The 11,383-nt window shown below is 60.0% G+C and overlaps 1 protein-coding gene across 1 annotated transcript in view; it reads right to left on the bottom strand.

Moving 5' to 3' along the window:
* Positions 1-559: 559 nt before the first annotated feature.
* Positions 560-11,383, bottom strand: part of ANKS6 (ankyrin repeat and sterile alpha motif domain containing 6) — a 53,550-nt gene continuing 42,726 nt past the window's right edge. The window contains exons 14-15 of the mRNA XM_062207893.1: positions 8,848-8,964; positions 560-2,244 (exon numbers count right to left, since the gene is read on the bottom strand). Of these exons, the coding sequence (XP_062063877.1) occupies positions 2,140-2,244; positions 8,848-8,964 (222 nt within the window). The 3' untranslated portion in view covers positions 560-2,139. The remainder of the gene's footprint in view (positions 2,245-8,847; positions 8,965-11,383) is intronic.

The raw sequence follows: 11,383 nt of genomic DNA, 5'->3' as shown, positions 1-11,383 counted from the left end.
GAATCTTGAGTTCCAAGGAGAACACTCGGAGAAATGCTGGTGAGTCACTGGGTAGGGGAGGCACCTGTGGGAGGAGCAGCCTCTCATTGGCAGGCTGGGGTAGGAAGGGTCCCCAGGAGGAGGCGTGCACTTGTACGAAGCACACCCCAGCACGGCGGCTCACGGTGTTCCGACGCTCCCAAATGGAAGCTGTTCACTGCGTCTGGGTTATGAAAACCCGCAACAGCAAAAAGCAGGCACAAGATATCAAAGCACAGAGCAGAGGGGGCATGGACTCCAGGAGTAAACAACTCCGGGCTTACGGATAACCCCAGGACCTACGGATAACCCCAGGATAGCAACAAACTGAGACAGAATCATGAGTGCTGCTGGCCTAGGAGTCTACAGGAGTGGAAAAGGCCCAGGCTGTGAAGCCCACCAGGTCTGGTTCCGACCCAGCAGTTCCCGCTAGACTGCAAGACTGGCCAGCAGCTGCCTCCTCCTGCGCCACCCCCTGCACGGGACGGGGCTGAACACTAGCACCTGTGGGGCCGCAGCGAGGACAGACAATGCCGGGATGCTGCTGGCACAGGGCAGGCGCTCCGGGAGTGTGACTCCTTAAAGGACGGGGCCTGAGAAGTTTCACAAGATGACATTTTATCTTCCAACACCTGCACAGTCGTCTTCCGCAGGCAGCCAGGGTGCGGGTGAGGAAGGAGCGGCACCTGCTCGGCCTCGGCGCAGAAGGAGGAAGCTGGGGACGGGCTTCCGCGGCCAGGGCAGGGACGGCTGAGAGTTTGTCTCCCAAGGAGCCCACGCGTGGCCCGCACAGCTCACGGCAGTCAGAGTTCTGTGAAGGCACCATTTGTTGGGTATCTGCTGCAGACCAAGGCTCCACGCTGTGCCTAAGCTGTCCCTGGCCAGTGGGGCGGCCTTGGGTGGGAGCTGGACTGGGATCCTGACCCTCTCTTGCCCTCTGCCTCTCCCAGCTGGGCCGGTTGGCTCACGGGTCTTCTGCCTACCGAGGCCTTCAGGGAGGGGGCGTGGCTCTGCCTCATCTCTGTACTCAGAAACACAGCAAGCATAGGCCGAACATAGCGCTCGCGGGACAACACGACAGAAAGCGACGGGACTTTGAAAGTCAGAGTCTTGCTATAATAAAACATGATAGAAAAGGCACTTGAGCACGCCCCCCCTCTAGGGCCAGTCCCCTAATGAGGAACGTTCTGGGGTGTGGAAGAGACCCCGAATGCTTCACACCCCTGGCGGGAACATCTGAGCACCAGTCCTTTTGCAAGGTGACCTATCAGGGTTCTGTTCCCACCTGCAGGGCAGGAAGCCCCACGGTGACACAGGGTGGGCAGCAGGCAGTCCCAGCCCACCAGCCTGCCGGGGGGAAGCCGAAAGCCAGACAGAAGGGGTTCACACTGTGGGCCCCCCACGCAACGGGCTGACTTTGTAACACAGGAAAATGCATTTGACACACACATCCTGCGCCTGTTGTATGCGGCAGGAGCGGTGAAATGCCAGAGCGGCCGCATACCAAGCTGTGATGGCTGCTCTGTGTGACGGAGTCAAGGCAGACCTTCCACAGGTGACCTGGATCACGAGGACTGTGGCAGACGCTTGGGGGAAGGTGTGGCGGGGAGGGACGACCTTCCGCCAAAATCCGTACCTCCTGTCGGGGTTCAGAGTTGTGGCTGGGAAGCCACTGCCTGCAGAGGCATCTCCCAGCCTCTTCTGCATCCATGGGAGGCCACGTGACGACCGGTGGCCAGTGGAACATGACCAGCAGTGATGTGGCTACGGCAAGGCCATTAAGAGGTGGCTGTTTCCTCCACTCTCCCTTTCCGCCTGCCAGAGGCTCCCTGGGACGGCAGAGCACGTGACCAAAGAAGCTGCGTTCCAAATCACGTACCCTGCTGGGGCACTACGGGCGAGATCAGTCTACGTGCTGGAGTCTGTTATGGCCATGAGCTTAAAACTGGACGCAGCAGGCCCGGGAGGAAGGGTGTCCCAGGCAGAGGGACACCGGGACTAAGGCACAGCGGCGTGGCAGAGTGTGGCGAGCGTCAGGGAGTCGGGCCGCGGCCCTGGCTGTGTGCGGAGGCACCGGGGTTCAGCGCTGTCGCTGGAGGCGGAGGAGGCGCAAGGGAAGAGTCACGTACAGGGGCTGTTGCCAGGGGCCCTGGTGTTGCTGGCGCTGCTCTCAAAGGAAGAGTGGAAGTTGTGAATGGTTTCCTGTAAGATCTGCCTCTCGCGTCCCTGTGGAGGGAATTGGAAACAGACACAGAAAGTCTTGTTACATCTTCTAACCATTAATTCCATCACCATAGCATTTGGTAATGCTCAGCTCCCACTGGAAAAGACCCACGGGCATCCTGGGAAAATAAATTACCTAACTGCAAGAGGACTGAGTTCAATAAAAACATCCTGAGTCAGGAGCTCTCCCGGCACCCCTGGCCACGGCCTGTCGGGGCTGGCAGGGCCCCCGGGACGCCGAAGTCCAATGCCCTGGGCGGGGGCGGAGGCAGTGCCCACAGGGCAGGGCCCGCTGGGTTCTGTGGCCCACTCTGTGTGTCTGTGCAGCCCCTAGACTTCCAGAGGAGGCAGCAGGAGCCCAGTGTGTGCCACAGGCTGGGCGCTCGAGCTGCCTTTGCTGCTCCTTGTACAAAAGATGTGAGATTCCTCTTCGAAGCGATTCACTCCTCACCCCATCCCTGAACATGCCCCCTCCCCACACGCACACCTGAGCCAGGGAAAGAGGGTGGACTGGGTCTTCCTCAAGCCCAGAGACGTGGCTGTGAGGCAGCAGCACACGGAGGTTGATTTGAACTGGGTTCCGACTCCATCTCTCCCACAGCTGGGTAAGCCTTGTGCAAGAGGCTGAACCTCTCTGGGCCTGGCTTCCCCATCTACGAGGGGATAACAATACACTGGTAGGCTGGGCGTCGCTCACCAGAAGACCTGAAGTGCTCCAAAGCCTTGTGAGCTGCCACCACGCCACACGGGAGAAAGCTGCACACCTGGCCTTGTGTGACAAGCACAGCCCAAACACAGACACAACACACTGTGTGCAATTACCTCCGGGCTGCTTAAGCGAGTTCTATGCAGCGGGCTCCCGACCCCAAGACAGTTCATTATGCATATGCAAATATTATAAAATCATTAAAAAAAATCCCAACTCCGAAACCCTTCTGGCATGCCCAGCTGTGAGGGGAGCTGACCCGGCCCCTGCTGACACCAGAGCCCCGATGTGGGCAGCGGGAGGCGGCGCAGCCTTGCCCTCCGGGCAGCCGTGCAGACTGAACATTGCTTTTAAATTAACAAACAAATGTGGTCCAAATGTACAGCAAATGACACAGGCGCGGTCTCCGGCAGATTCGTCTCTGCTAAGAGTAGAAAGAAAGCTGTGCACCGAGGGGCCCACGCGCCACCCTGTTCTCCTGCATTTCGTGGACGCCCCCGCCCCAGGGGGCCCTCTTGTGAGGACCACCACCTGCAAACAGCGCTGTTTTCTGCTGAGACTTGGCGACTGCGGCTCCTCACCCTTTCCATGGCTCCCCACCCCCTCAGTGGGCCCTGAGCCACAGCCAGAAAGACGGGAGCGAGGGGCCACGGGTCTCCTGGGCCTGAGAGGACGGACTTGCAGGTGACTGTAAAGCAGCTGCAGAAATGGCCCCCAGGGCCCAGCGACACAGGGGTAAAGGCTGCGGGGTGGGGCAGAGCCCTGGGAACCCCCACTCCTCTGCAGTGGCATCCCAGGTACATCCTCGTTCCGCTGAGTCTCTGTATCTGTAAAATGGGGCTAATGACACCTGTCCGTGATAATGAACGTGGCTTCATTATGAATCCCTGCCTCGGCCCTCACAGCCTGGGAAATGAGGTCAGGAGCCCTCACTGCCCTTCTCCATACCTGCGTGGGACTCCACCACGACCCCCCCCCCATCTCTGCAGCCCCAAGCGGCTGAAGATGACACCTATAGCCGCCCTGTGCGAAACCAGACTCTCAAAGGACCTGCCTGAAACCTCTCAAAGAACAGCAAATGACTGTTAAATGCAGGAAAAAAAAAAGGCTCAACTTACGCAGTACCTATAGAAAAGCAAATGCAAATGAGGCACTTCTTTTTTGCCTGTCGAGCCAACAAGGTTTAAAAACACAAACTGGGTGGACCTAGTGGCCCTATGAGTGTGATTCCAGTCCTGGCTGCAAGTGCTCGGGCCCCCACACCCATGTAGGAGACCCGGACGAAGCTCCTGGCTCCAGGCTTCACCCTGACCACGCCCTGGCTGTTGTGGCTTGGGGAGTGAACAGGTGGATGGAGGACCTTTTGTTCTCTGACACTCAGCCTTTCCAATAGATTGATAGATTTTTCAAACAGGAACACCTCACACTGAGAGGACTGGGCATTGGTGAGGCCGTGGCTGGGGTACGGCATTCAAAGCTCTCTCTGGAGAGTAACCTGGGGGGATGCACAAGTGCCCTGAGGCTGGCTCTCCGACTCTACACTTTCAGGTGCCAACTGAGGAGGGGGGGACCAGGAAGCGCAGCTGTCTGCTACGGAACCAACAGTACAGAGCTGGGGTATCTACAGATCCAACAAATAGGGCTCTTTCTTAAGAAGGGAATTTTAGTACACCTATGCACATTCTTCTATTGAGAAGTTATTAATGATGTGTAGCTGCATAGATTTTAGGTTAAACAAAGAAAGCAGGATGTAAAATCACAGACCCAAATTTAGCTTTGTCATATTGGACAAAGGAAAAAAAAAAAGTTGGCACGAAACACTGCAGAGTCATCCGCCCAAAAATGAACAGGGTAGGCCTTCAGGCGGTTGGATTCTGATTTCTAAAAAAAGAAAAAATCTTTTCACTGTTTTGGTGCTGTGCAAATTTAATCAAATGAACATGTACTGCTTTGATAATCACACACACACAAAAAGAAGAAAAGCAAGCAGCAGTGGCTGAGGACCACGGAAGGGCGACACTCGGGTCGTTCCCGGGGAACCTCCTCCTCGCCATATTTCACTTCGGAAATGAGCAGACCCGAGCACACGCTACAGCTCCAGTAACTGATGGAGAAGGCGGAGGCGGCTGGACCAACCCGAGAGGCCAGTGTGTTGCTGACATTGTTTATTATGCCAGGTGACATCACACTGTTATGAGCCCGGCTTTTGGCTCATAATAGGCCTCCACGCTCTAAGTTCGTTTTTATTGTGCGAGAACCACACTTCGGGGCTCGGCTGGGATGCCCGCGTCCTGCACTGCAGTGCCTGGGTTCCACGTCCAGCTCTCGCGCCTGACTCCAGCTTCCAGCTAACGTGGACCCTGAGAGATATCGGTGATGGCTCTAGGAACTGGGGTCCTGTTACCCATGTGGAGACCCTGGACTGAGTCCCCTTGGCTCCCTGCTTTGGCTTACCAGCCCCGCCTCAGCCACTGTGGGCATCTGGGGAGTGGACAAGCAGGCGAGAGCTGCCGGTTTGTCTGCCTGTCTCATTTTGTTCTCAAATGTAAGAAGCCCATTGTTTATGACAAGCCTGGCTCGTGTGGTTGTGTGCAACTTACACATACAAAGGTTGTGCTCCCCTCCCTGCAAACAGCGCTGTTCTGTCGAGACTCGGGAACTGTGGCTCCCCACCCCTTCCGTGGGCCCTGAGCCATAGCCAGAAAGACGGCACTGCTCGGGGTTCTCTAGCATGTACACAGACTTGAACCTCGATGGACTCCCTCTGGGCCAAGTTTGGTGGCCACAGGAAAAGAAAGAAGGTTAGAAGGCAAAGCTCAAGGAGGCAGGAGCGGGGGCATCAGGGCCACAAGGCAGGCGTGGCACAGCAAGGCCAGGGTGTTGAGGGACTGCGGCAAGGGCCCCTGGAAGCTACACGTGGCCCGAGGAGTCCGCAGCTCATCTAAGAACCAGCACAGAACTGCAATGCCAACCGGGAGCAGTGCAACAGCACTGACCTTGGCTTTGTGATGCCAGCTGCCCCCAGCTGCCAGTGTCCTCTGTGACACTTGATGGCAGGGAGCCCTGTTTCCTGAGCACTTCCTCTGGCACTGGTCACCCTACAACACCAGGGCCTTTCCCAAGCCCTCCCCCTACCACTGCCCACCAGAGGCAGCAGCTGTGCCTCCCGTTTCTCTGGACGGGTCCTGCCCGGCGCAGGGTGCACACTGGTACAGACCCAGGGCATCCGGGGGCAGTGGACTAGAGAGGAAAGTCAGGAAGCTTCCATCCACGTAAGCGTCAAGACAAGGGGCGGGCTCCAGACGTCTGGTGTCGCTGAGCTCTGCACAGCAGCTCAGGCTGCCTTCCTTCCGAGACCCCAAGCCCAGGAGGCCACAGCTCTGGGGGCAGAGAGGAGGTTCGAGAAGCACCAGCTGCTGCCATCCACAGGCCTCACTGTGCCAGCACCCAACTCCCCGTCTGCCCTCCCCCTGCCCCTACCTACTTCCAGAACCTTCTCCCTCCTTTCCCATCCTGGACTGGCCTACGCTTGGCTGTCCCCTCCTCTCCTCCCTATCCTACATGGCTGGCCTTTGGGGCACAGGAGAAAGGGTCTTCCAACCCCTGGGCTACCACTTCCTGCCAGCACCCACCCACGCCTCTCCCCAGGCCCTCGCTCAGCCTCCCTGGAAGTCTCCACCTGTCCCCTGGCCTCCCTCAGCCACGCCTGTGCTCACTGTGCTCCACCCACTCCTTTTGCTCTTTAGGTGCTCCCTGCCTCCTCACCTCAGGGCCTTTGCACATGTGTTTCCCTCTGCTGGGTCCACCCGCTTCTCCCACCCCTTAACCAGTGGCTGCTCCTCTTCCTGTCACAGGAACATCAGGAAAGGCCCTGGCCTGGGCGGCTCCCACTCTCAGCAGCTCTCACGGCACCTGCTTGCCAGCTGTTCCCACTGGAGCAGTCGACACAGACTCTGGGTTCCGATCCTGACTCCGCCACGTATGTGGCCGTGTGACCTTGGACACACGTCTTCATCTGTGACGTGGCTGCCGCATCCACAAGCTGGAACCGACCTCAGTGACTGCTGTGAGGACGGAAGGACCACAGCAGTCGTGGGTGATGCGCCCGGAGCACACTGCCTGGCGCCACGCGATCCGAGTGCCGGACACCGCGCACGCAGCCACTCGAAGGGCTCTCTGGGAATCAATCGGCGCCCCCAGGCTTCAGTGCCTGCTCTGGTGGGCGCTGTGTGCCACGCTGGGCTCTCAGGACTCTTAGCAGGCCCACCCCCAGCAACCTCCCCGCCCCTCCCATGGGGGAAGGCAGGCTGCCGTCTGAGCCTGTAAGGGAGGCTGGCCCGGCCAGCGGGACAGGTGACAAGCACTGGCCACGTTGTGCGGAGGAGAAAGCGCAGACAGGGAAGCCTGGGGAACAGCACTGAGCTTGAACGATGCGTGCGCCCCCTACTGCGCCGGGAAGAACCGCGCTAGAGCCTTCGCACAGGCAGTGACAAGATGACGTCAACCACAGGGACAACCTGGGCAGAGCCGGGAGGAGCCGCCACCTCCACGCAGCCCAGTACAGCAGGAAGGGCAAGAAGTTCCGGTGCCCCCGTTCCTGGGAGCCTGGATGGGGGAGGCATCCGGGTACCGGCCCCTGGGCTGTCTCCAGGGCTGAGCGGGGAGCTACGTGCAGACAGGCCCGCAAGTGGCGAGGAATATGTATCTGCTGCCGGTGCTGGCTGGCTGCTCAGTATTTCTGTGCATAATCCAGCAACAGACAGAAAGAACCATAGAGCTGGTCATGCTCTCCGACACAGCCTCATATCGTGCCACACGGCCTAACAGACAACAGAGAAAGGAGAGAGGCAGAGGTGTCTGTTATGGTGATAGTGCTAATTACAGCGCCCCAGCCGGAACACGGCTGTCCAACGAACAGGAAGCCGCTGGGCGAGATGTGACCCAGTGACAGGTAAGCGAGCTGGCTCCACGGCTGCTGGGACACCCGGCAGAAAAGCCCGTCCCCTATAGGGAGAAGTGTCAGCACTGCGCTGCAGTGGGTTAAGCCACCGGGTCTCAGCTGTCCCACCTTCCCATCCACCCCGTTAATGCCCCTGGGAAAGCAAGACAGGCGGCCCAAGCGCTCGGGCTCCTGCACCCACGCGGGAGACCCGGACGGGATATCAGACTCCTGTCTTCCCCACTGCGGCCATCTGGGGAAGGAACCAGTAGATGGAAGATCTCTCTCTCCCCCCTCTCTGTCGCTGTGCCTTTTAATAAATAAATACTTAAAAATTAAAAAAGGAGAAAGTCCAAACAGCCCACAGCAACTGTGAGAGTTTGCAAAGTCGGACTGATTTGCTGTTTCTGGTTTTGCCTTCTGGGTTCATTTTTTAGGGGGGTGCCATTGGGTGGGGGTGGTGCTAATCTCAGCGTTAAAGCGGATGGAAGAGGAACTTGGTGTTAGACAAAACAAGAGGGAGGCCAGTGACAACGGTGACTATGGCTCTGCGGTAGAGCGGAGGCGCTCCGCTGCGTCCGCTCCGTCCCCCCCTCCAAGAGGTGTCTGCCTTGCCCTGCGGAACAGGGTGAGGACATGGAGGAGCTAGAATTCCAACCCAGACTGGCCCAACTCCAACCAGGGCATCGCCCGGGCCGGGGCTGGGGGCTGATGCTTCCCAAGGGACACTTTCACTGAGCACGGGGGGGGGGGGGACGGACAGGGGTGCCTGGGGGCAGTGGGGGCACGGGCGGGGACAGAGGTCCTGGGGGCAGTGGGGGCTCAGGCAGAGAATCATACACGTGGGCTGGCCTCTCTCAGGACGCCCGCAGGGACGAGGCCAGAGCGTGGCCCAGGGACGCTCTCACGGCGGGCAGCAAGCAGAGAGAGGACTCCCGCCCCCCCACCCCACCCCCCATACCTTGCCCGCGTTCAGCTCGGAGATGGCCGCCAAGATCTGCTGCCTGGACCCGTCGGTCTTGATGCCCAGCTCCTTCAGGTCGCCGTCGGTGAGCGTGAGGAAGGCTTCCATGTCCACCTGGGGAGAGGCAGGGGCGTCACAGGCGGCCGATACTACCAATTCTGGTCTCTACCCATAAGGCCTGGTTGATGATAGCATTTAAACAAACTCTCAGACCCAGCCCTGGGTTCGGGGGTGGGCCAGACCCTAAAATGCAACAATATACGGACAGACTTGCAGGCAGTGAGTGGGCGGCCAGCCTGGCGAAAACCCCAGGCCTGTGTCCAGAGAGGCGATGCTGCTGCGACCCCTGCTGTGCCGGGAGGGAAAAGCAGGCACGCGGCTGCGCTCCCCCGCGCTCCCCCTGGAGGTCGAGGGAGACACAGCAAGTCAGAGCGGAAGCCGCTGGGAAGGGTTCACCCGGAGCAGGGGGCATCTCAGAGCTGCGCAGCTGAGGCCCTGACAGCCGCGTCAGCCTTGCCCAGGCCCTGGGCGGCCACGCAGAGCCTCTGTTCCAGGAGAAAGGCGGCGACCTCTGGCCCTCTAAGGTGGGATGGACGGAAGTTGCAAGGAGCTGGGAAACCAGCGACAACACCCAGCACCATGCCTGTGGGACAGGAACAGCCTCAGCAGCAGCGGGACAGAGCAGGTCTCCACGTCGAGTTGGGGAATCCCATCCGGCACATCCCACCGTGCTGCCTGGAATGCGGGCGTGATGGCTGGGCTCCAGTGGCCACACTGGACTTTGAGGACAAGGGCCACACAGCCAAGAGACGTCAGGCGGCTTGTCTCCAGAGTCTCTGTGGCGGAAATAGCCTTTTCTTTTGTTTACGACACCAACGGTCTCCATGTGCCCAGGCAGACCAAATCCATTCTAACACAGACACAAAGATGAAGGTTATCAGTCTGTCTCCGGCTTTGGTACGGCAAGGCAAGGTCGCCGATCAGCTTCACTCTGTGCCTGCGTTCTCTCCGACGACTAGACACGTGCAGTAACCGGGAGGCCTTCAACCCAGCACGTGCAGGTGACTTCCGGTGTCTGCACGGGACCCAGGAGTATCCCTGCGGCAGGGAGGCTGGGTGATCGGGGCTAAGACCTCCCCACTGCCACGTCTCCGAGGGCAACGCTGGCTCGTGGGTCCCAACAGAGGGCAAATCCCCCGCGGTGCCGAGCAGCTTACATGCTGCCTGAGCAGAGCCCGGCTCCCAACCAGGGCAGGCGCCTGTGGCCGGCAGAGACCAGGGCGCGTGGCAGCTAACCTCACGCCACCCCAACACGCACGGAAATCTGCTAGCCCTGCCGAGCACTGGCTCAGGCCCAGCTGCCTCCCTGCCTCCGGAGACTTCCAGCAAATACTGCACGGCCTGCTGTCCCACTTCCCTTTAACACCCCGGCAGCTCCCCACGTCCACGGGAACACACGTCAGCCCCTGTGCCCAGAAACCGTGCAGACCTCCGAAGAAGCGAGTGCCGTGGGACTCCCAGGTGGCCTGCTCACAAAAGGGGACGAAGCCGAGGTCTCAGAGCAGATGCCGCCTGATCAGCCGACGCAGGGACCTCAGGCAGCGCCAGCGTGCTTTGAGCATCGCGAGGACAGGGATACGTCCACCTGCTGGCTTCTGAACGGACGCCCCGCAGACTTCCTGCAGGTGACGAGGGGGGCGCGTGGCAGCGCCGCGACCGCCAGTGTTCCTGCACGACGCAGCTCGCCGGTGATTACAGTGAGGCCTGGGCGTCTGCGTGGCTGGAACTGCACGTTCCCAAGCGTAGAGCTGTCAGCGTCGAGTTCACCGGCACGCAGTCACTACTGAAGGGACACGGGGCACCCACGTGTCGCATCTTCACGGAGCTGGGTGACCACTGGCACGGCCATTCGGGCGTTCCTGCCCATCGCGGGCCCTCCGTTCCCGGGCAACCACCACTTTATTTTCCGTCTTCACAGACGCTTCCTCCGAGTGGACCCACCGGTGCCAGGCCTCGTTCCGCGGCTGGGATCAGCCTGTTTTCCCAGCTGAGGGACGGTCCACCCCAGAGCTCAGCACTGCACCGCAGCTGACGGACACAGCGGCCCTGAACCTCGGGGTCCCGGTTTTCCTGCGGCCGTGGGGGGTAAATCTGGGAGGAGCGCTAAGCCGGGTCGCGCACATGAACTCCACGCTTACCACGGCAAGGCACCGACAGACGGCAGGACGGAGCTTGGGTTTTCCCTTGGCCGCGATTTTGAGCGCTTCTGAAAAAACAGGAGCTCTCCCAGATCGCCACAGAGCCTCGCGGGGAACCCTCGGGCCCTGCTCCCGGGCCCCGTGACGGCTGCAAGCCTTCCCGCCAGGCACGCGTCGCTTCGCTTTCAGGACGCACTCCACTTCTATCAGAAGCCCAGAACCCGTCACAGCAGCCGTGGGGCCCCAGGAAGCGGACTCTGCCTGCGCGCCGTGGCTGTGTCGGCGAAGATGCACCCAGGCCTGCGGAGGGGCACCTGCGCACTCAAAGTCCTGTC

This window comes from Lepus europaeus, chromosome 12 (genome assembly GCF_033115175.1).
Source record: "Lepus europaeus isolate LE1 chromosome 12, mLepTim1.pri, whole genome shotgun sequence".
Classification (NCBI taxonomy): Eukaryota; Metazoa; Chordata; class Mammalia; order Lagomorpha; family Leporidae; genus Lepus; species Lepus europaeus.
Note: the sequence above shows the minus strand (reverse complement) of the source record. Positions and strands in the feature narration are given on the sequence as shown.